Genomic DNA, 26,259 nt, shown 5'->3' on the forward strand with positions numbered 1-26,259 from the left:
ACCCACCTCCACTCCCCACTCGTCAATCCCCTCCCTTCTTCCCGTAATCTAGACACTCCATGCTTCCTCCTGAAAACAACCTGCCTTGGCTCAGGGGAGGAAGTGTAAACGGAGTGATAGATGGAGCGATAGCGGTGGACGGACGGGAGGAAGAGGAACATAGAGAGAGAAAGATAGAGAGATCTTGGCTTGTCTTACTTTACTAGTTGTGTAAGAGCTGGCTGCCACCAAAAAGAATAATGGTGCTGTTCTTCTGTCAGTGTGCTGTACACTCCTACCCTTCGGCTCTGTCCTCTAAACTCAACAACAACCTCTGTCTCTGAAGGTCTCTCTCTCACTCGCTTCCTTTCCCTCTCTTTATCCGCCACTCACTTGCCCTCTCCCACCCTGTAAAGTGCCCTCTGTACTGCACACTTTCACTCTCGCACCTTCTCTCACTCTGTCCCTCCCCTCCTCTCTCTGTGCCCCCCTTCCCCCCTCCTCCCCCACACACACTTCTTGTTTTCCTCACACTCTGTGCATGTGTCTCTGCCATGTGGTTGACCGTCCCTCTCTCTGGCCCCTGCAGTATGTGTGTTACATGGAGAAGAAGACTCTGTGGTGCGCCTACTGGGTCGGCCTGGGCATCCTCTCCTCGGTGGGTCTTGGCACCGGCCTGCACACCTTCCTCCTTTACCTGGTAAGACAACGTTTTCTGTGTCTCTCCACAACAAGTTGCCCCCCACTTTCACACTGCAGTTATTCACTTGCCTGTGCATGTTTATGACAGAGCTGAAACTCAAACACAGTGGAAGATGGTGGTGCAGTGACGCAGGTCTGAAAAGGGCTGTGTTGATGCTGTTGTTGGGTTGTTGCTAAGGCTTTAATAAGAGCATTATTAAAAGCTTTCGGAGGCTCCTCGTGCATTTGCACATGCATATGTGAGTGTGTTAGGAGCCTATGGGTTTGTGCGTGCGTGCATTTCAGAGCGGGGCGGAGATGAATAGACGCTGTGGTAGCCACACTGTTTTGACAGGCAGTCCAGGAACAATCGCACTCACTGACCCCTCTGACTGGGTGCACATGAGGATAAAAACACTCTCCCTCCCCCTTTCTGAGTTCTTTCTCTTTCCTTTCTCCCCGCTCTCCTGCTCCCCACTGTGTCGCTCACTCTCACTTTCTCTTACACTCCCTCCCCTTGCTCGCTCTCCTTTATGTCTCTCCCTCGCTCACAGTCCCCCTTTTACTCCCCCCTTTAAGTCTCCCTTCCTCTTTCTCTCTGTTTGTGTCTCTCTGTCTGTTTTCAAGTCTCCTCGTCTCTCAGTGTGTTTGCTCAGTTATGAGTGCGGGGAGGTGTTGGGTCTCTACTGCTGATCAGATCAGGGTCTCAAAACATCTGCTTGTCTGCTCTGAGTCCATCTGTCATCAGGGGAGTCCACTGTCGCACTCGTGTGCCCTTGCCCAGTGGAGCTGAACTGGAAACTTTGAAGTGTGTGTCCTCCATTCTGCTGTTTTTAAAAGCCAAACTTCGGTGCTCCAAAATGTAATTTGAGAGTTTCTTTCTACTCTCCCTCAGTGGCCCAGCTCTCTTTTTCTGGAAGGTTTAGAGTAGGATGTCGCCATCTAGTGAGCGTGGCTGCTACAGCAGGTTGTGGTGTCATTGGGTTCATGACAGAACTTGGTGCTCCTTGCTGGAGCTGCTGTCCTGCATTTTTTATAGAGCTTGACTGATATTGTTTTTTAAAAGCCGATACTGGAGCAGATATTTTTAGATTCAATCTACTGATAGAAGGTTTTTTTTGTGCATATGTTCAAATAAAACATTTTTTTTTTTTTTTTTTTTGTTGTACGCTCCTGAATATAATCACACTTTTAAGCATTCTGTTTCCCACTAAATGGACTTCTTGTTGGATGGAAATGCGTTTAAACCATGAAACACTTCTACAAATATCTATACATTGCAGAGGTATGTACTGACGGACAAACCAGAACCTGTTGATGGCAATCTAGTTTGTCAACAGTGGAATGAATTCTCTGGTCAGACACCTAGATTAAATAAAGTGCGGATTTTTTATTACTTTGAAGATAAATGTCTTTAATTGGGTGATAAAAGTGTAGTGTAATATTGGCCTAAGTTGTTTTTCGTTTTTCATTAGTCAGTGTAGAAGTAGACAGGAAAGCTGTGGAGAGAGAGGGGCCATGCAACACAGGATCTCCAGCCAGGAGTCAAACTGTGGACGCTGTGGTTATGTGTATACGCCTTAACCATTAGGCTACTGGGGCGCCCCAATATTGGCCTAAATTATTAGTCTAACCATATTTGTTTATATAAGGAGCTCTGTCTGATCTAGTATCTGTTTCCTCTCTTCAAATGAGAGTCTAAACCACAAGTAAGAAGCACAAAACTGACCTCAGAGAATTATAATTATACATCTTCTTTTCTGTAGAAGCGCTGTTAAAAGAAGCCATTGAGATTCCTAAGTGATTTTGTAGATTTCTGCATCCTGACAAGATATTTCTGTTTTCTGACAGTAAAAAAGTTAAAGAATTTCTGTGGTAAGTGAACTCTGCAGAGTGCCAGCAGACATGTTGTCCTGGTTTTAGGAACTAGGACTGGGTCAGTGATTATAACTGGGTCAAACAAGTTCAGAACACTTGCTCAGATGTCCCCACAAACTTAAAACTCTAACACTTGCAGCTTGACCTGTCTGGCACTGTTTTTCTTCCTGTCCATAAGAAATGAATACTGAAGTGGGCCTTTACACCCATGTCAACATTTGGAAAGAACACCACCACAATTACTCTGTAAGTGGTATACAAGTGCACCACTAGAGATATACAGCAGCTCAGGGGAGCGCTACAGTGAACTTTTATTGCACAGCTTCTCATTCAGTCTCCAGTTTGGTAAAACACCTTAATGCATTTTCACTTCTGCAAATTGCCTGATTGTGAGGAGCTGAGTAGATCTTAATCTTTTAAGTGATTTTCTTTCAACAAAAATGGCAAGAATTCTCTGTTTGCTAATACAAGGATTCACTTTACAGAAACTTGAACGGAACTTGTGAAGGCAAAAAATAATAAATAATAATAACAAATACACTAGTTGAACTTGCAGGACCATATATATATATATACAGTTGTTGTATATCATGATCTACTTTGATTTGCTTTCAGTAAATGAGCCACTCTGTAAGAAATTGATTGAAATAACGGATTCATACATTTTTAGTCAGATGGTTATAACTGACCAGGTCATGGCCATTAACGGTCAGCAGAGGGTACCAGTGGTCTTAAGTTATTAACGAACCAGAAAAATCAGAGCAGAATAGTATTGCAATATTTTACATGCGGTGTTGGATCATTGTATTGATAACAAATATCAATATTTTTGTTAACATAAACGCTGCTGCTGAAAATAAAGCTCTGGAAAACATAAGTGAACCTGAAAGCTTTGGAAAGTTCCTCAGTGGCTGATTTATGGCTTTACATAACTAATGTTTGACATTCTACTAAATATTTCAGCATCTTTCTACAGTTAGAAAAGACAGACAAAACTGAACAGACACCGCAAGATGTTATATTGTTAAAGAGCAGCACACAGTGAATCACACAACTGTATCAAATACATTACATCAGCAGTTCTTCGCTAATTCCCATCTCTTTGAGGAAAGGCATGAATACTTGCAAGTCTAATAACCATGAAGGTCCTCAGTAGTGCTATTTTCACATGACATAACATGTGACTGTGATGTCATGTGACTTCCCCTACCTTCCCAGCTGTCATCATGTGTCTGTCCTTTTTCTAACTGCTTCAAAGGACTTAACTCCTTGATTGAAGCTAATCGTTTCATTTCTTCCAGTTGCAGTAAATGTGTGGTAACAGTTTTTTCTGCCGGCACAGTGTTGACTCGGGGAACTGTGAGATTCAAGGTTCCTGTTTAACCTCTATGGAATTGATATGACAATCTCTCACTGGCAATAGGTCTTTTGGTAGAAATAAATGACCACACCACACATTAACAGCACACATCCCCACCCCTGTTGGTGGGAAGCAATAAACATTGTATTATGAGAGTACTGCAGAGCCACCAGCAGAGGGGGATGCAGAGCCAGTAACATCCCAGTCAATGAAGCCAGAGCAGAAGTGGCAGCTCTCCTGTTCCCTGACATGGGCAATTGCTGCCCTGTGTCTCCTCTCTGTGTTTGCATCCTGCTGAGACTGCGGGAGATCATTGTACATGGGCAGGACTGATGAATGGAGAAAGATAAAACCCTGCAACTCAGGCATAGAGAGGAAAAAAAGCACACTTCTTGGCACACCATCAAGTGTATTTTATCCAGCTGCTCTGAGGGAGGAGGTAGTGGGTGGGTGCCTACAATACAGACCATGAAGACAATAAAATCACGCAGGAACACTGGAGAGATCTCATTTCAGCAGAGGCTGTGGAGGCGAGGATCAGTACACACATGCACACGTGAGCGTGCTGAGAGTACTGCACCTGCGCATGTGTCCGCCATAATGATCGCGAAGATCACAATTATGAGCGGGACCGGCTTTTATCCCCACTTAAGTTTTTAAGCATTTGTTTTCTAGTGACAACTAGTGTCGCTGCCCTCCATAAATCCTCTTTTAACTGAGAAGGGTTAGCAATGAGTGTGACTCTTGAAAGCTTGGGAATGCTGTAAATATTTTAGAGGAGAGCTCATCTGAGTCATCCACCATTAAATTACTTTCAGTAATGGCTGTTGCCATTAAGTCATTATGGGCAGCATGAAAATTGTTGTGCTCAACGTTAAATCAACAGCAACAAAGAATTAAAGTCATTATAATTGAAGCCGCGCACGTTGCTGTTTACATAATAGCAACTAGGGTAGTCTTTTTTTTCTCTCCCTCTTGGCTTTGAGCTGTTTTATGAGTGAGAGGTGTACATGTTGTGTCTTTCTGGGAGTGTAAATGTCAGCAGCCACTGGGGAGAAAACAATACCAATCCTATGGGATCCTAGTGTGTTTATGACTCATGATTTACAGTCCCTTGTCTTTCAAAAAGTAAACCAGTGGCTCATCTAAATAAAGGAACATTCTGTAGTTTTCTATATTCAGTTTCTTTTAGGATTGCTAAATTATATGTTGCAGCAGAGGTTTGTGTAGAATATACAGATTTTCCCCAGCAAACCCCCTAAAATTAAGTTTTGGCTGTTGGCAATTACCAGGAGCAAAGCTTTAATTAGCACCAACTATCGCTGTAAGGGCTGAGCAGGTCTGAGAGTGCAGCTTCTACACACTGTCCCTGCACTGTTGTTACTGTCCCTACTCACACACACCACCGCTCAGGTCCTTTAAGTTTTGCCGCTCAGATGCTGTTATACAGTTAAGTTCAGTCCGCCCACACATTCACTGTTTGACAAGAACATGTGGGTGAGGGAAATTTGGTCACAGCATGGCAGGGTATTTGTGTGTGTGTGTGTGTGTGTGTGTGTGTGTGTGTGTGTGTGTGTGTGTGTGTGTGTGTGGTACCCCTACCCCACTCTCACCTGGCCATTGTGTGGCTTGTACAGTGACGTTCCTTGGAGCAAACAATTGGACACTGTCACATTCACGTAGACAGAAACTCGGTTGCTTTGTTTGAGTAGTGACTCACACACCCCTGCTGGTCTGTATGACCTGACCTAAATTTTCCACTCATCCCAAGTGGAGGTTTTTTGTTTGTTTTTGTTTGTGTTTTGTTTTTGTGTCCTAACTCAGCTAGTAAAGCTCAGAAAGTGTTAAATCTGACGCCTCGATACTGATTCATAATTTTTTTGACGGTGCATGCTCTCTGTGTCAAACATGACTCGGCAGAGTATAATCGTCCCTCTGTCCACCAGGGAGAAATGATACCTTGCATACATGTTACCCGGAACATGAGTGACACATCAGGATCAAGTTCAGTCGTTCTTTGAAAAGCTACCCTTGACTCACCACTGGCTGGCAGTAATGGATCTCTCGCTTTAACTTCAACACCTCTTAAATTCAATTTGAAGCCATTAATTTTTAACTACATCTAGATAGTGTGTCAGAACTTTATCGCTTGGATTTGATCCTGCCACTGCTGAACAGGCAGTATTACTTACATACCATAAAGACACTATACGTTGTTTGAGAGTTTTATACTGGTAACTTATGGAGCCGTAGCTGATCATGAGGGGAGTTGTCAAACTTTGGGTTTAAATGTGAAATACAACAAAAGTGCTTTTGCTTCCTTTGGCAAAAAAAATAGCAAGCAGCACAATTGGTTTCATTCATGATTTTTGAGTAATTCATTTTCTTCCTCATAAGGTTGGAGACATGGATCTGCCCAAACGTCTTGTGACTTATTCATCTTCACCAAACTCCTTCAAAGATGAATACCAGAGAGCTGTGTAAATGGGAGCTTTGTGTGTGTGTGTGTGTGTGTGTGTGTGTGTGTGTGTGTGTGTGTGTGTGTGTGTTTAGAGAGGCATGCATGCGTGTGTGTGTGTGTGTGTGGTGTTTCTAATGGCTTCTCAATCTTAACTGTCACACCTCAGCCATCCAAGGCATGCGTCTGTCTGTGTCTTGGAGGCCCCAGGAGTCCTGTTAATACCAACTACAATAACCATTCGCTCAGAAAGACACACACTTTCTCTCTCACACACACACACACACACACACACACTGAGAGCCCGCAGGAAGCAAATCCTGCACCAAAGTGAGGCGAGTGTGTAGCCATGCTGGAACAGCCCCAACAACCCTGCCAGAACAAGCCAAACCTGACCAGACAAAACCAGAGCACTGCTGGCAGACTGCAGGTGTTTAGGTTTATTGAAGCGTAGTGTAGTTATGAAATTCTTCCATAAAGTTCACTAAGTGCTTTCAAGGCAAGACACCACAGGTGAATGAAACCATGAAACTTCCCCAGTAGATTACATACATTAAGACAATTACATTTTGTCTTAAAAGATTCTGAAATTTTAGGTTTAAATATGCAATTGGGTTACATTGAATATTCTTTCATTTGCATAAATTTCTAGATCAGAAAACTGAACATTGGATGAAGCCAGGTTCAAAATTCTTAAAGTAAAAGGAGGAGTGGATTTTGTTAATCTCTTATTTTATTACTCCATAAATCAGAAAATACTGTCAACACCTATAAAATATTTTTCAGAATAAAATGTTATATAAATAATCTGTGAATGATATATGAACAAACTCCTCTGTAAAAGCCTTCAGAATATGAATAGGAATAAAACCTGAAGGTTTGGTGTGTGTAACTGAAGACGAGATTTCTGTATGAGAAAAAAACTCATTTTGAGAAAATGGCCTTTAAAGATATGTTTTGAAAAATTCATACATTTTTTTAAAATTAAAAAACAGTTTTTATTGAGACAGTATCTGATATGAACGAAATAACTTTGTTTGGGTCTGATAACATTGTTCAGGCGAGAGAGAGCTTTACAATGACACCTGTGATGACATGGTGACATCAGCGATCGCTGTACTTTTCTAACTTTTTGAGAATTGTGAAATTGGTGAAATGTACAGACACAAAGACACAAACTGTGGCAAACATAAACGCATACATATGTATTTTTGATGTTTTCTCATCATCATCTTAAGTGATGTTTTAGATTTTAGTTTATAAGTTTGTTTTAGGGCTGAATATTACATTAACCTGCCGTTAATTATCTTGATGTATAAGATTTCAGAAAAAAATGCCCTGAACCACAAAGCCCTGAAGTTCAAGGTGATGTCCTCAGACTGTTTATTTTGTCCAGGTGACCGTCTTAAACCCAAAGATATTCAATTTACTTTCACATAAGTCAGAGATAAGCAGCAAATCCCCACAATCGAAAAGCTGGAAAAACACTAATCATTTATTATTACTTATTATTATTACTTATGAAATACTTGAAGTTGACAATTAATTTTCCGTCAATCGATCAATCAATTAATCAAATTGTTCCAGCTCTAATTGTGGTGCTACACAACAAAATATAAAATAAAGGCAAATTAAAGTAAATGAAGGTTTCCTATTTGAATCTAATGCACAGAATTAAAATGCTAATTGCTATACAAATTGTGTGAGTTATATTTCATGCACATTATTTATTATTATTATTATTATGATTATTATTATTACTATATTAGTAACCCTTAGTAAAGTCATTGAAAATTAACTCAACATATTTACATTCAGTTTCCCTTTTAGCATGTACACAGTGTGAGGTGATTTCATTTGCTGCTGTAATTCCTGAATTTGTACATCAAAGTAAGCATCAAATCATTTGGATTGAAATGAAGGTGTTATCCTTCCAGTGTATGACCCATCACTCAGTGGGGGGTCAGAGTGAGTGTGTCTGTCTGCGAGTCTGGGAGAGGCTCCTGAACATATGGTCGTATGGTGCAACCACATGGATAAATCACTGGGACCAGCCCCTCTACCCTCTAACCTCCACCATCTCTGTGTGTGTGTGTGTGTGTGTGTGTGTGTGTGTGTGTGTGTGTGTGTGTGTGTGTGTGTGTGTGTGTACTTACCACCCACTTCTACACACCCCCGCCCCTCTGTCTGTGCTCCATCACTGGCCTCAATCCAGCGTTCTCTTGCCTCCCTCAGAGATCCTGACCAGGGCTTCTTCATAACGAAATAACCTCTAATGTTTGTCCTGTTTTGCCTCCAGCAGTCTCCCACTGTAAGAAGTGGTTAACAGGTTATGCTAGCCGGACCGTGTCTAATGTGCTTAAATGGCCCTTGATAACCACAGCGACCTGTTAATGACTGGACCGTCCTGTGGTCGTGGTCACTGAGAACTGGTCAGTTTATGGTCACCCATTAATGTCTGGTTTTTGGGATTTGGAAGCAACAATATTTACTGCCATAAACTAACAAGAGGCGTCCACGCCTTGACTGGTGGCCCGGACCATTATGGGGCGCATCTGCAATTAAAAAGAAATAAATCAGGGATTGTATAATTTCCCCTTTCAATTTGTATCACTTTGATCATTTGAACTGACTGTTATGTGCTGCTCCTTCCTAAGGGTAACAGGCCGGTTTTTGATCCGTGACATGTGATGAGATTTCATCATGGGCACATTCACTGCATTGCATCATACTCTACGTACTGAATGAGCCAGTTACTGTATAATTAAAAATGTAAAAAGGCCACTCCTTGCACAACCTGTTTGGGTCATCAAACCTACACTGTTACATTATGGTGTGTGTGTGTGTTTGTGTGTGTGTGTTTGTGCGTGTGCTGAACAATTACAACACTGCCACTGTGACACAAATGCTCATACACAAAAGAAAGTAATGTTTATATTTCAAGTGTTAAATGTCTCAAGACTATTATGGGAATGATGGTGGATCCTGTGGACCAGAGAAGGTGGCTGACAGTGTGTGTCAGTAGCTCCTCACAGCAGCAGCTCTGGGCCTGCAGCTTTCACATCCTCCTTCAGTGGGCACGCTGACGCACACTTTGTTCTTGCTGTGACACTGAGAGGAAGCTGTTTTCCGTTCATGTGCTTCAGCAACTGACATGCTCTTAGCCGATCCCTGTCACTTGTCCAGGATCGCGGTGAAGGAACAATTTACTACACGTCAAAAATGAGTTCTCCCTCATCATGTCAAACTCTGAGAAATTTTATGGGCCACCGCAATCACTATGAATTAGCAAATTAAACACCACAACTGTCTTTGTGGACTTGTTCTTGCTTACTTGAGGCGCTACAAAATCTGACCCTATCATCGTTGATATTTTGCAGCAGGGATGATAAAGAACTGCTGCAGCTTAACTCGAGTGTGTTTAGTGCCTGTGGAGTTTTCTGGTAAACAAACAAAAATTCGAAAAGGAGAATGGCACAATGGCACAAAAGCATGAAACCAGCGGTAGGAATGTGTATCGTGTTTCCCGTGTGCTTACGTGTGTGTGTTTGTGCACAACACCAACAAAATGGGGAAATTGCTCTCGATTAACATTGACAGGTGGTCCTTGATAATATAACTCATCATTCTGGACAGCATTTTAAACAGCACATAATTACAGGATGCGTCATAGACCTGGACATTCAGCAAAAGAGAATACCAGCATTTACCTGTGACTGACAGTACAACAGCACATTTGATGAACTCTTGCTCTCCTGATGGTTTTAATGTTTTTCTCCTGTATCCGTGTTGACATGCTTCAGATGAGCAAAAACATTTTTGACTTGCTCCATTTCCACAAAAGACAAATTTCACACTAAGCTGATTTTAAAGATTGAAAATGGCAAACAGCTCTCCCATTTAAAAATAAATAAATAAATAAAAAAGCCAAAGATCTACTTTAAAAGAATGTAACTCCGGATGGGGTTTATTACAGGAGGACCAGCAAGTTCGCTGAAAAACAATAGGTAACTGTGGCTGTGATTATTACTGGGGTGGGGGTGAGAAATCTCTCACAGACAGGATTAAAATCACTGATCAGAACAGGTAATGTTAAAATCTGCCTGGCTTTAGATGACATTTTGACTAAGTTTAACTTTGTGGATCATTCCTTTCAACAGCTCACACTGGATGTCTTACTTTGGTTAACAGCAGTTCTCTGTTTTGACCGTGTGCTCTCTCTGTGCATGTGTGCGCTGCTCTGCCGTGATGATATATTGTCAACACACATGGAAACAAACATACAGACACACTTAATTACCGGATCCAAACTGTGTGTTTCTCCCTCAGAGTCTGTGGGGATCCCACTCGTTCTGGAGGCCGAGCGTTGGTTTGTGCAGGTCGCCACAGGAATGCCAACAATGCTGCCTCCATTGTAGCTCCCATGGGGTCAGAGAGAGTAACTCTGTGTCAGTGCTGACATGTATTTAAGCATTAGGCAGATCTCAAAGTAGACACAGTTTCAGTACACGCATAAACCTCACCACTACTTTGTTTATAGTACTTTAACAGTGTATACGATGGAACAATGCGCCCTCAGAGAAATATTACTTCCTCCACTGAATGTTTAGTTTTTTTTCTGTTATTAATTGTCTTGTGCGTCTTCCTAGGAGATGAGATGTGTTTGTGTGGCTGTTATGCCTGTGGGTCAGTAACAAAGTCAGTAACACAATGAGACCGAGGGCAGTTACCTGGATGTTGTGGGCTGGGCTGCAGATGAATGGTGAGTCACCTGGCCAACATGAGAGGACTGGGCTTTTGTGTAAGTTGAGAAGCAGTGACACAGCATTAGACAGAGAGAGAGAGAGAGAGCAGGTACTCAGAGTCACGCAACGCTCTCTATTGGCACGCCGTCTGTGTGTGTTTGGTAAACACACATTACCTGAGATAGAGCTGGAAAGTGTGAGCAAGAGGAATATAGTCTTTCTTGGCCACATAAACATTCTCCTTGAGGAGTCTGTCCGTGTGCATGAAGTGTGTGTTTGTGTGTGTGTGCGGATTTCAGGGTAGTGTGATCTCACTGGAGAGTCAGTTGGGAGGACATGAGGCTGGGGGAGTATCCAGTCTGACTGGGTCAGTGCTGGGAGTTTCTTGACTTCTCACTCTGGGTCACTAAAGATTTTCCTATTTGTCTCTGGCCTTTGTAAGAAAGCAAGTGGGTGAGCATCAGATGTTTTCTTTGTGTGTCCTGTGGGTGTTTTTTTTCTTTAATTATTAATGTAGATGTTACTGCGCCTTCTTTCTAGTAGTGTGTGCATAGAAACAGATCTGTGTCATCTAAAGGGAGTGCACTGAAGAGGCATTGCTGCTTCCTGTTGCCTCACACGCCACTGTCCTGCCCTCCCACGTCCCGTCCTGTCGTGTCCTGCCTTGTCCCATAGAGCTCCGGAAGTTCTGGCCCCACCCCAGGTTTTCTAGATCGCTTTGGCGTTACATTGCGTAATGCCAAACTGCCCCTGTGCGTCACTGGGAGCACCCTTCCTACACAAACATAGGCAAGCGTGCACACAGGGCCTGCTTACAGCTGTCCACCTCGGGGACCTGCCTTTATTTGACTTGTTTAATCATATCTGTCGTTTCAGAGTCATCTAGATCATTGCGTAGCATGCATTCTTCAGCAGGAAATGCAAAATAACGTGACCTTTTCTTTCTGACTGGATCCTGTTCAATATAAAACTAAATAAAACACTGTGCTCTCAAATGATGTTATCAATTTCACTGTCATAATGAGCCAGAGTAAAATGTCCAACGGCCATTTGTACAAATAGTTTCCTTGTTCCTCTCAAACAACAACGAGAAGTGTTCACAGGAGTTTTTTGTACGTTTTGTACCCTGCCCTGGTCAGCAATGCAGGGCTCACATTTCAGCCGTTGTTTTTGACCTAAATAGGAAATTAAATTACTCTTCAAAACAGGTGTGTCATCAGAAATTACCCTTCAAAACAGGTGTGTTAAATGAACTTAAGCCATTCAGTGATAAACCCTATTGTTGGGGAGCAATGGAAACTTTAAATTGCTTATTTTAAAGTAATAGAGGTGCAATTAGAGAAAGACGATTTCAAATGATGAATGCTGGCACAATATTTCAAAATGTCAGTGTGTTGTGTGTGTGTTGAAATGGAGATTTCCCCACTTGATATGTTCATTTTGGTATTTCTGTGAGTGAGTGAGTGTGTGTGGCCTTCGGCGCCTCTCTACACAGCGGCGTTGTGGATGTCGGGATGACTTTGTTTGCAAGAGTCGAGAGCTGAAAGTTGGCAGCAGAAATCCAACCTGCACCTCTCTTACTTCCTTTGATTCCTCTGTTTTCTCACTGGAAGCTTAATTGAAATGAGTAAATAAACAAGAGCCAGAAATGTAAACCAGACCAGGCCCTATCAAAGAAACCGGGTCCTCAAATATGCTAATGTCTCATTCTTACAGCAGGAACAGTCAAACATTAATAAATTCTGTCCGAAGAGAGTCTGAATTTAGACCCAGCTTCTTCTCCTGCTGCTCTTTTCTTCATTATTATTGCATGGCTCTGCCGTGGACACACACATGCGGCGGTGGGAAAACGGCTACACTTGATTGTGTATTCCTGTGTGTTAATGTGCATGTCACTTGAGGGCGGTGGGAACCTCTGTGTTAACACCTACATATTTTTAACTTAACCCTTTCTTTTGTTCATTTGTACGAGTGTACAGATGGTGAGTGTGCGTGTATGTGGTGGGTATGTGTACACCCACTGGTTTTGGTGCCCCAGCTTTGGTTTCCATCTCTGATCGTTTCCGCCCGGGGCCCCTTCTTTCTCTATCTGATGACACTTGGATTTTCCTGTAGGTTTTGAAACAGCACGTTTTCTCCAGCTTAATCACAGGTGTGTGTTTCTCTGCGTTTACTAATTTAACTTATCAGGCAAGGAAAGCAGAAGGCACATTCAGTCTTTATGCAAATTTATAGTGAAAGAACAGAGGGAGAGTTTCACTGCTGTAGGAACTACTGAAGACATTATCTAGATACTGGCCCACTTAAAACTGTCTTTATGTTGTCATTCAGTGTTTGACTCATTGCTCTAATGTTGTCCCTGTGCTAATAAAGAAGGGTTCTTCCTCTGACTCAAAACTACTTCCAACAAGTGGACTCACTCCACTCTTCACTCCTTTCTCCCTTTCTCTTTATCTGCCTTTCTCTCTCTCTCTCTTTCTGTCTTTCTCTCTCTATTTCTCAGGGACCACACATAGCATCTGTGACCCTGGCGGCATATGAATGTGGCTCGGTGGATTTCCCCGAGCCACCCTACCCAGACCAAATAGTCTGTCCTCAGCACGAAGCACCAGCAGAACTAGGCTCGGATGCTGAGCAGGTGGGCGTGGAGGCCGCGGGGGTGGGGTCAGAAACCCTCCAGGGAAGCATCTCCCTATGGACCATCATCTCCAAAGTGCGCCTGGAAGCTTGTATGTGGGTGAGTGCCTGTTGCACACAGTAGACCGGAACAGCTAAAGAGCAGGCGATTGCAGGATCCGCACAGAGTTAAGCTTTTCTAAACATTTCTCATGGCTCACTTCTGGTCACAGTTTGCCACGGCCTTGGACATTGGCCACAACTTTGACCAGTATTCAAAGTGTGTGCTTTGAAATATTGTTGCTGTCAGGTGAAACCCTCATATCTCCCAAATGCCAGATTCTCAGGAGCTAAGAAAAACAGTCTTGTTTTCAGATTTCCCACCATGCATTTTTGAATTTATCCAGTGGGTTTTGAAAGGTGCCATTAGACAGAGGGTTGTAGAAACTATTACCAAAATTGAAGGCTTTTAGAGACCTGGTTTTCCAAGGGCAGGGTCAAACTATACACTCCAAGGACTCCAAATTCGGTGCACAAATCAGACTATGAGTTTTTTTTAGTTAAAATGCAATTTATGGTGTGGTAAGAGAACAGTGAAAAAGGTGAAAACGTGACTATTCCTGTGTATTTTCCATCTGTTAACATTTTAATACAAAGTGTTATTTAAAACGTTAAGATCTACCTCTGACCATGTGAAAGACAGTGCGGTTTCTGCACCTTATTTTTATAATTAGTGTCACAGGTGGCTATTGCTCACTGTCTCATTTTTTTTTCTTTTTTTTTTTTGCAGTACCTCCACCAGTTCAAGATCTGGCGGAGGTACTGCACATTTGCATTCACACTATGAGTGAAAATGTATTCATTGATAACTCATCTGCTTGGAAACCCCCGGCTACCTACCATGAATTTCCCCTATGCATTGTTAGTGGTTTCACACTTCTAACCAGCCTTGTGGTTCCAGAGAAAGATGAAATATTTTTTTTCACGACCAGAGCAGAAAATAATTTTGCTGTTTTATAGTAAAAATATATAGAAATAGTGTTAAACTTTATAATGTCATAGTTTCTATTTAAAGCTTGAACTTAGACAAAGAACAGCTTTCAAAGAGTCTAGTTACACTTAGACTGGCGTTTCTGATGGTTTATCAGTGACTCACACATGTCTCAGAGTTACCATGAAACCACTAACACTGGCTTGTGCTACTGTCTCACACACACACACACACACACACACACACACACACACACACACGCAGGACACGTAAAAACACAGCAACAGATATGTGCCAACGTGATCTAGAAGTCGCACTCATTATGGACTTATTGGAAGTGCAGTGTCTTCTCATGTCCACAGGCTGAACTGCTGAACAGTGAGAAAAGAGAACTCGGCTCGTGACACACAATATAAGTTTTTATCAGTCTTTGTTATCTGTTTCCCTGTTCTGTGTAATGTGGAAGGTGGTGAGGCGAGGGGGAAACACAGATCCTCAGCTACTTCTTCATTACCAGGGACTTTACAGGAACTGGGCAGGCTTTCCACTACCTGATCTGGACTGTAATTGGCCTTCAGGCTTCCTTATTATTTGTAAAACATTGACTAGACACACATTCAGTACACACATGCAAACACACAATTGTAAAATTGGAAACATGCACACATACACACATGATGTGGATAATTATTCCTTTATACAAACTACACTTACTTAGTTCCTTTCATTGACATTCAGTCACTTTCCTGGAACCATAACATCAAACATTTTCTATGCTTAACAAAATATTAATATTAATGAATTAACATAAAAAAATTATACCTTAATAAAGGATACTGTGATCCTCACCTTTCACCCCTTATAGTGATGATGATGAAATTGATATAACGACACACCCTGTCTTGTGTGTGTGTGTGTGTGTGTGTGTGTGTGTGTGTGTGTGTGTGTGTGTGTGTGTGTGTGTGCGCGCGCGCGCCATCTAATCCCCTTGGACTCAACACCACCCAGTCACCACTACACCCCTGTAACCTCAGCCTGGCATGGCTGGAGCTGAGGCTTGTCAGCTCTACAGTTAGAGACACCTGTTGCGCCCATGATTTCAAAGCACCCCTGCCAGCGTTCCCCCTCCCTCTGCCAGCCTCCCACTGGTGATGAGACATGACATCCCCCTCCCAACTACTACCAGCACCACTACTGCTTCTTTACCTCCTCTCTCTCCTCCTCTCTCCTTTCTCTGTCCTCCTCTCTCTTTGTGTTGTTCTGTTACCTCTTGAAACCTCTCTGTCCACTACTGCCGCTCCCTGAAGTGCTCCACTTCAAACACCACCATGCGCAGGTGGACGCATTTCACTGCCCCCTACACAAATACACACGTACACACACAGGCACATGCAGGCTCACAAACACAGGCAGAGCTATTGAATGGAGCAGCTGCCAGGGAGATTAAGGCACGTCTCCATTATGAGAAAAAACTGGCAGATTTCATCAAAGACTGCAGTGTTAACAAGAGAAGAGGGTGTTCAGATTAAAGATGCAGTCTGCCAGGTTTTGGGATAGCACCGCCTCTTGAGAATGATTGTTTGGGCTTGTTGTCGCTGCCATGGTTGCTAACTACCCACTAATCATCTTCTGGCCCAGCCATCCAGCTACATGCAAGTAATGTGGCTGTGATTAGTCAGTTATGTTCTTCTGAGAGCGAGATTGAAGCTATGATTTTGTGCATGTTCCACCTAGACCACTGAATTTCACTGCTTAAGTTTTTCATTGCCGTCTGTGCATTGCAGGATGTGTTGGGGCTTGAAATCATTCATAAGCCATTTGTAATTGTAACTTACACTAACTATATCCTCAGCATCTTTCACTCATCCCCCCTCACACCCCTGCTCTCCCCCTGTGCCTGGAAACATTAAAGTAATGAGCTGTGAGCAACTCCAAAAACACTGAATTTCTTGGCGGCTGTTTTCATTGTGTTAATTAAGTCTGTAGCCCTCACCCCTCTCCTCCCCACCACACTCCCTCTCCGTCCTCATGTTTTGGCAGAATGAACTTGGTGAACCGACCAAATGCTGAGGATTTATTTCCCTCAAATCACTTCCGCTTTTTTCCTGTTAAACCCCCCTCAATCACACAGGCTCCAGTGCTTTAGAGGTACAAGCCCCTTTTGGCTGTTAGATATTGATATCTTGATATATTGATACCCCCCCACCCCCACCCCCCCAGGGCTTGTTAGCACTTCTGAAATTTTCCAGAAACACTGGATTCCAAATGTCCAAAAGTAGATTAGCATAGAGCAGTTAGCAGTTAGCAGTGCGGCGTGTTGATATGCTGTTTAGAGGTGGCATCTGGTTTTTCACCTTCCCCAGGTCTGTGTTTGATGTGTCCATGATCATTTAATAATCTGAGGGATTTTCGTTCTCGTAAATCCTTTCCGTTTTATTCCCATTAAGCACGCTGATCACACAATTCCAGACATCAAGCAGTGCAAGCTGCTTTGGATTGTGGATATTGATATTTTGCTCCATTAACCCCCCAGTCACCACAGTAACATGCTTGTTATAATAATTAGCATAAAATATAGAATTTTTACCACCAACCTACTCAATGCATATTTAAAAAAAAAAAAAAATACAATCAGCCACAGAATCTAAATACAATTTAATAAAGTTGATACAAATAAACAACCTGCACTGTACATAAGAGCTGACACCTCTCTCTGTCTTAGAGTTATGTTGAATTCAGATTCATTAGCGTTTGGGACAGAAGCCTGTGTTGCCAAAACAAAACACAGAAGCACATCACATCGGGGAGTATTATAAATAACAGCTGAGCAGCAATAACTAACATTGTCTGTACGTGTGTGTTTGTGTCTGTGTTTCTGTGTGAGCAGGGTGCAGGCACTGCCATAGGAGAGCTTCCTCCCTACTTCATGGCCCGAGCTGCACGGCTCTCCGGCGCTGACCCTGATGACGAGGATTACCAGAAGTTTGAGGAGATCCTGGACCAGACACAGTCTGCACAGGTGACACACTGCTCCCTGCATCATCTTCATCTACTCATCCTTCATCCTCATCATCTTCTGTTACCTAGCCACTCTCATTTCCTCCTCTTTCTGCCCCCACTCCCCCTCAATACTCATCTTGTTGAGCTATAACTTTTCCTTCTACCTGCTTCACTTCATTCAGTTCCTTTTATATTTGTTCCTTGTTCTCAACTGGCAATTGCAATGCCGCTCTTTTTGTGTGTGTCTGTGTGTGTCTGTGTGTGTGTGTCTTTGTGTGTCTGTGTGTGCTGACCAAGCCCCACCTCAGTGTGTCAGCGGTACAACAGGAATCAAGCGCTTTCACAACGTTATGACTAAGAGAACAGCTATGATGCACTAGAGTAAAATGTTCCCGCCATTTCCGGCCCTTCATTTTGACATCCTCTGTAAAAAAAAAAACAAAAAAAAAAAACAAAAAACTTTCATATGAAATATCCCAGCAAATACTTCAACAATACCTCATAGCTCATTGTAAATATTTATTTTTCCACCCAGTTGAGATTATTAATGGAGAAAGGGAATTCAGTGGAAATATGCATGTGGTTTTTTTAGAAGGCTTTTCATCAAAAGTGTCCTGACACAGTCCTCATCCTCAGGAATGCTTTTCTCTCTCAGTGTGGGTCAAACAGTCAGACAGGTCAAGTGCAGTAAAACAACTGCATCCATAAAGGGTTTTGAACTTTTACAACAGGCTCACTCACTCTTGTATTTACAAATAAACGATATCAGACAATATCAGACAGTACCAGACTGAGCAAATAAATCTACTGTTTTTTTTTTGTGGTTTTTTTATGAGGGTATTCCCGAAATCAAGGGATTACTGAGTGTTTCAGAGGAATGTTTCTTTTTGTTTACAGTATGAATTTCACTCCTCAGCATGTATAAAGGATTAGTAACAGTCCAACCATAGTTTAGATGTGTGGGTCAGTTTTGACATGCTAACTTTGATAATTCAGTAACTCCAAAAGGAAAAAATGCTTGGAAAGAATGCCTGTGGTCATAGCATAAAAAAAAATCTACCTATATTAGGCCATGTTTGTGTATGTATTAGAAACGTCTCATAAAGTCTCACAAATGAGACCTGACTATATCTGTGGATGTGTTGTTCCTCTAACTTTATTGGCAGAAAATGTCAGAAAGATGAATTTGTTGTGTTCAAATTGCCACAATATTTTCTTTCTGTAAGGTTTACAACAAATATATAAATTAGGCTCAGGTTAAAGGGAAGAGGATGTTCAATTCACAATGTGATTGTAGATGATTTTAGGAGCAACCCAGTCAGCTCCTTTTCACTTAATTCACAGTCAGATCATGATCTGTTTCTTTTTCTTTTTTTTCCCATGCTGGTTTAACATCCTGTTTTGTGAGGATGTCAAACAATGTTCAAAAAATTACTTATTACAAATGAAAGCCATTTATTTTTGAATGAGTGGAAATATTTGCAGGCAGGATTTCACTCGTTTCCAGTGTTGGTTAAACTGTTCTCTGGAAGCAGGTTCTTATCTTGAAACAAGGAAAACACTCCGTCCACGTCATTGATGTTACTTGTCCAAAACACTGAAGCCAGTTTATTTACTTTGGAGATACTTAAATACAAAAAAAATTTTAATTTATTGTCATACTAAATCAGTGGTCCTCAAACAGGGGTCTGTGGTCCGCCGCGGGGATTCCTGCTGGGATACACAAGGTCGTCTAGAATATGGAATTGATGTGTGTATCTCACTAGAATTGATTTGTCTCAGTTCAGGAATGCATGAAAATGACTGTAATGTGTTTAACTTTCACCGCTATTATCTCAGACAGTCAATGCTTAACCAGTTACTTGTTTTTTTTCCCTCTCTTCTCTCCCACATCAACCTGTGTAGGAACTCCTGGACTCAGGCCAAGTCCACATGTACACGGGTGTTTATTAAAATGGGGGTTTTCCACATCTGGTCTAAAACAAAATCTCTGTCCACATGAAAAACTCACTGTCTAAATCAGCAGGTGGTGATATAACCATAATCGTAAAACCATGTTGGCCAATCAGATGCTTGAAAAAAAAAAAAGGATCACAGGTCCCGGTTGGCAAACAACAATAATCTACATAACAACAACACTGAAAACAGAGTTTCTGAAAGTCTTCGTCTTGGCCAGAGTTTTTCACGTGGTCTGTTTTCAGTGACCAGTTTCAGTTTTGAGAAATACCCATTTACATGTGGACAGGGTCTAATTATCTTGTTAAAGAACATATCACAAATGAATTCATTCATTAATTTCTAGTGGCGGAAAATCCTCATTGCACCAGTTTCTTGGGATAAAACTTCGAACCACTATTTCTGGCCTCAGCTCAATTACTGATGTCACAGCAGGTTAGGGGTTTGCCTTTGGCTGCATCACAGACTCACAAAACTGTTCATGTCTCCAAATAGCAGTAGGTGAATATGTAGTCCATTGTCACAAACACACACACACACATACCTTCACACTGTCTCTGCCTTTCCTGCATCTCTTTAAATTGAACTGGCTGAAACGCCACGTATATAAAATGATCTTTTAACAGGCAATTGAAATATTTTTTCACATTAAAGCATCAATGATCCATTCGGCCCTGTAGGTGTGCTTTTTGTGTGTAAACTGAGCATTGCTCTTCTAAAGGGAAATATTGCGTTAACCACTTTATTTCATTATCAGCAAAGTTTAACTGACAAACTGAAGTAACCTTTTGAGACACTAATACTGAAACTGTTTCAAGGAAGTCCCAAAAAAAAAAAGCGTTGAGGAGAATCTGTGCTGCTGTTTAACGAGGGGCAGGGACGCGGCACCTTCTGCAAGGTCCACTGTTAGTAATGCTGTGGACAGCTGGGTAGGTTGGCACCAACAGCAGCCTTGGCGCTCAGACCACATGTGTGAGAGTGGAGCTCTGACATCACTTACTGATAAAGTGGCGCTTCCCACCGAAACTGTGAGAAAAGCGCAGAGACAGTTGAAGAGCAAGACAAACGGGCAGCCTGGGGACGAGGAGGTTTTGTCTAAACGATCATCTCAGCATCGGGAGAGCTCCTGCGTGTCTTTTCCCAAACAAATTAACAGTGTTACGCAGGAGGAGCATCGTCTTGTTTGTCCTGCATCCGAGCGAGGGCAGATTAGAAGTGACGCTGCGTGCTGCTGTCTCAGTACACAGCCTCAGTCTCGCTCTCTCTCTGACATTGTTTCTTTTTCTGTCCCTCTCTTCCTATGTTCTTATTCTTTCTCACGCACTGTGTTCGTCTCCCACTGCGCATTGCTCTCTCTCTCTCTCGCTCTCTCTCTCTCTCTCTCTCTTTCTCTTTCTCTCTCTCTCTCTCTCTCTTTCTCTCTGTCTCTTTCTGATGATATCTGGCAGCCATGTGTATATATGTAATGTGTGCCTGTGTGATTGGACAGCATCTGGAGGCAGGTTGCTTGCACCAGCGAGGACCTGCCACATACGGAAACATTTTTTCTCTCGCCAGAGCTTTTACCATCACTTTGGATGTTCTCAGGGTTCCATCTTTCACCCAAGGAGATATCGCAACACCTCTCTGATTGATTTTCACGCTTCCACGTTTTACCCTTTTTACACCTTTTTAAGGTGGACACGGAGGCAGTCATCCGCTGTGGATTTGTATGTTGAGTTTTTGATTGAAAGCTGAAAATCAATAGTAGTAGACCAAAGTGGAAACAGGCTCCATTGGGATTGGATAGGAGAAGGCTATCGTTGGATCATTGTGTTTAGACAGGAAGTGGTTAAATTTTGTCGTCAAGGATGTGACCCCCCACCCCCCCCCCAAACAACAACTGCCACACACACACACATACACACAGACTCTATCCCACTTCCCACACACACACACTCTCTCCATCCTGTAGCACCAGAGCTGGATTAAGATGCTGACTACGACCCCTCCGCTCAAGTCACAGAGGTTTGTAGGTGCCAGCAGTTTGACTTAAACCCAGTGGTATTTCTCCCAGCCTGCACATGCCAACTTCCTGCCACAAGTGCACGTGATGCACTGCAGCAGAGCACTCTGGGTTTTTTTTTTTCTCATTCATTCAACAGAGCTATTCAAGAATAATGAAGTCATGCCTTTTCTAACGGCTCCAGACGCTGATGTCATGAACATCGGCTTTTTTTCCCCTCTTAAATCTTTAGCTCAGTACGAGAGCCCTCGCTGTGCTGGGAGGAATCCTCAGTATCGACACAGACTGTCTCGAAGCATCCTGCATGGATCAAGTCCATGACTGCTTGTAACTTCCGCTTGTAACGGAAAGGGTTAACAGGCTGTGAATTCTTGATTGCCAACTCCCAGGATCATATCTCCTGTAACTCAAATCAGGGCCATCTGCGCTGGGCGTATGCCTGCCTTCCCCCCTGGCCTACTGCACTCAAAGGCTCTCTGTGCTGTGGTTTGCCCGGCCCCGTCACGTGACTTCTCTGAAAGTGCCCCCTCCCTCCTCCTCCCTCTTTATTTCCAGTAAACTGTTTGAAAGGAGGGGGGTGAGTCAGAGTAAAACCAGCTTCCCTTTAACCACAGCTTGTTAAAGAATTTGTCAACGTGGACTCAGGGGTGCATTTTTTTTTTTGTCTGTGTGTATGTGTGTGTGTTTTTTGTGTGTGAGTGTGTGTGTCCAGATAGGTTGAATGCGTAGCTCTTCTTTTTTCTTTTTTTTTTTCTTTTTTTTTTTATTCTTGAAAGGGGACTGTAGCTTTGATTGCGTCAGGACTCCTTAATCACTCCACTTCATGTGCCAGAGAGAGCAGGCGCAGGCGCGGGCTTGTCAGGAGTTAATGAGATGAACTTTAGCCGTCTTCGTGTCGGGGGGCTCACGGCCGCTCCGGAGATGTGTGTCTTCTGTGTGAAAGACTTTCATTGAGAAAAAAAAAAGAAAACAGAGAGAGGGAGAGAAAAAATGTGCGTGGGTGTTGACTTGTGTATAGGCTATGCATAGATTTTTCCTTGTCTGACACTTTTTTCCACATGGAGCAGGGTGCCTTGTCGCTGCCTACTTTTTGTCTATGTTCGAACTCTGTGCCCCATCAGTTCCTACCAAAGCCCACTGAAAACAAAGTGTTTGCTTTGCCAACTTTATCACAATGAAAAGTCCATTTTTTGTGAAGAAACCCTCCGAGCAACATGTCATCAAATCCAAGAGAAACAAGAATCACATCGTACAGTAATGCACTTTAAATGAAAAACTAAGAAAAAAGCATAGTTGTTTCAAAAACCGAATACTTGCAACTGATCCTGTTCACATTTAGTATATCGGCATAAAGTAATGGTGCTGCTGAAAATATAAAAACTGCTAATGCTTTGGGGATGCTGTAACAAGTTCAAAAAACTGTCTTCTCTGGGGTTTTTCCCTGTGGATTTTTCTAATAACTGTCATCACCTGGCAACTGTAACCACAGATATTCAGACAATCATGTTAAATGTGGAGCTCACTCTGCTCCATCCTCACAAATTTCATTACAGGGCATGCTCCTGCACTTATAGACCAGAAGTCATTTTTTGGACATTTAGCTAATAAGACTTAAATCTGGTTTTCAATTCATTATCCATCAAACACCTGCTATATATTGAATATATGTTTATTTACTCTGACAAGAAGACATGCTACATCCCTTATGTTTATAATGGTGCACAGATTAATGTGTCATTTTATATTTTCCAAGGGGTTAATTGATTTTGAGACAAAAGTAGCACATGCTCATGAAACCATGGTGGGAAGAACCAGTACCAGAACCAAAACCAGTAAAATGTGGTTTCTGAGAAGCACGTCTGATGTGCTTATTGAAATGAGAAATGAGATAATTAGATAATCTAAGCACATATGATATATGTGTATGGAGGGGGAAGTCCAGATCTATAACAGCTCAGATGTCGGCTCCATGTGGGGTGAGTGTGCAGACTGCTGAGTAAGGCATCTGTGCCGAACAGCCAAACCTGGAACCAAAACCCCCATGGTTTTAATGACACTGCACCCTTGACAAGATCTTACCAAATGTAATTGCTGCTAAGCCCAGCCCTACAGGCCAGTGGTGATGGGGGTGGAGGAGGGGTGGGGGTTGGGGAGGTGGCAGGCAGCCCTTGGCAAGCTGCCTGGCAAAGATGGTGATTTTCCATAAGCCGCCAACAACAGAGTCTGGATGTCTGAACCCCAGCCATCCAAGATAGACGCTTCCCCGGTCCAGAAATGCAGACGAGAGAGAGAGAGAGAGAGAGTCCAAGTACATAGTTCAACTATAGTAAATCACAGTGTCACAAGTTCACACACACATATACACACACCCTTTTACACCCTCCCCTCACCTCCTCAGGGACCCTTTGTTCACACTGCGGTGATATTTTCATGCATGAGCCAAAAGCTCAACTACAGCACCTAATGTAAACAATGCATGTGTCATGATGTCAGAAAATGAATGGGATTCACAGGCCGTCTCCATGGCACTGATTGGTTCTGCAGGGTTCTGTCTGTGCTACAACACCAGCGGTTGTCAGGTGTCCCTGGTCCAGACACAGTCCTCAGTGGTTCAGCTGTAAACCAGCCATACACATTCCTTCCCTCCCTGTCTCCCACCAGCTGAGCAACTCTCACACACACACACACACACACACACACACACACATACACCCCCACAAACACACTCACACACATGTATGAACACATGGGGACAGGCTAGAATTAAAACTACAGGCTTGTCCAAGGATAAACCTTCATGATTGGACATCAGGGGAGGCAGAAATTCAAATCGTGAACCAATCAGATTCTGTGTCCCTTCGCTCCCCCCACCACCGCCTTATTAGGCGACCTCCCATGTCTCTCAAATTTCCTGTCCGCTGGGTTGCACCCCGTAAAGAATGTCATCAGCACTGTACTGGTTTTGTTGACCATATTAGGTATGATCATGTATTGCCAGCCCCCTGCTGCACCTCTTTTTTTTTTTTTTAGATTAATATGATGTTTCAGAAACAGAGGCCTTACTTTTTTAAAAGAAAACAAATTTTTCTCATCTTTTCGTATGAAATTAATTTGTTTTTTCTCTAGATTCTCTGTCAGTTGATTTTGTATTGTTTTAGGTGAAAAAGATGCTTTCACATAGAGCAAACATTCATTAAGGATATTTAGATTATAAATAATTAAACAGCCCACTGACTCATTATTTGAGGGTTTCATTCTAAAATGCAATAGATGTAAACACTTTGCCACATGAAAATCACCAGTAAACTGTTTAAAACATTAACACTGTGATTCAAGAAGGACAAACAATTATATAAATGTCTTGAGGGGAACTTTATCAACATAATGTTGTGTCCATATTAGCAGCCAGTTAGAAAGAGTGTGTATTGTCTTTAAATAGAGGCTGTCTCACTTTGGAACAAATGCCCTCATATACTTATTAAGAACTGCAGTTGCAGTTATTAATGAATAAATGTGAAGTTTTTTGCATTAAAAATATTCTGGGCGCAAAGTCTGGGGTTAAATCTAAAAGGCACAAAAGGATGATGTTCATGTGAAACATCTATATAATTTCATATAGCAAATGCAAGCTGTAATATATACCTTCACACAATATATACAGCAGCTGACACACATTTGAATTAAAGTACTACAATGTCATATTTTTGAACAAGTCTGAGTAAGAATACATTAAATATACATGTAAGGCTTTACTGCAAAATATTTATTAAGATATCAAAGAAACGGGTTACTTAATTGAGTATAATATATGACATCACTAAAAGCGACTTATTATTTATATACTAATCATATATTCAAGTATAAATATCTTGAGAACTTCTGAGCATTTAAAAAAAAAAGAGGCAGTGTTACCACAATAACTGCATTAACTTCACAAACAAATAACAATCTTACCGTTTTTCATGATAAAAATGCATCAACTTTAAGAAAAGCTCAGACAAATGTGGAAATAATAATAAAGAATGAATGTCATTGTGTAATTTTTGGCAGTAAAGTCTACATTTTCTGCTGCCAAAAGATCAATTTATTAACATATTAAGGCCTAGAAATTAAAAAAAAACTTGCACTGAATATTTTGGGAATGCAGTGTCCTCAGTATATTTTATTGCTGTTATCTTAAGAGTTATGATATGAGCCCTGAATCACACAATTTCTTAGGAAAAAAATAATTAACAATAATAAAACTATCATAGAGAGAAAGCAGTCATTTTATAATTTACCTAAATGTTGGGTCCTCAAAAAATATGCAAGGTCCTGGATCAAGGGTTTCCTGTGCATTCCCACTGTCTTCCCAGAAGTAGTTTAAGTAAAAATCCAAACAGATTAAAGCTCCTCTTCCCAGAAAAGGTATATTTGGGGAAAAATGTGTGTCATTGCTGTGAAAAGAGGCTTTTGTGGAGCTGTCAAGACGGATAGGGCAACACCAGCAGAAAAAGTAAGAATATGTGAGTCACTGGAATGACCAAAGTCTGTTGTCTTGTTCTCACATTCCCAATGACAATGGACTTAACTTAAACTGGCACTAGAGGT

At 42.0% G+C, this 26,259-nt stretch overlaps 1 protein-coding gene across 1 annotated transcript in view; it reads left to right on the forward strand.

The window, feature by feature from the left end:
• Window positions 1–26,259, forward strand: part of LOC111663932 (vacuole membrane protein 1-like) — a 59,602-nt gene that overhangs the window by 7,140 nt on the left and 26,203 nt on the right. The window contains exons 5-7 of the mRNA XM_023418338.1: window positions 569–679; window positions 13,605–13,838; window positions 17,596–17,727. Coding sequence (XP_023274106.1) covers window positions 569–679; window positions 13,605–13,838; window positions 17,596–17,727 — 477 coding nt within the window. The remainder of the gene's footprint in view (window positions 1–568; window positions 680–13,604; window positions 13,839–17,595; window positions 17,728–26,259) is intronic.

Source organism: Seriola lalandi, unplaced genomic scaffold (assembly GCF_002814215.2).
Source record: "Seriola lalandi dorsalis isolate HSWRI2012SDOR001 ecotype SW California unplaced genomic scaffold, Sedor1 jcf7180002054581, whole genome shotgun sequence".
Classification (NCBI taxonomy): domain Eukaryota; kingdom Metazoa; phylum Chordata; class Actinopteri; order Carangiformes; family Carangidae; genus Seriola; species Seriola lalandi.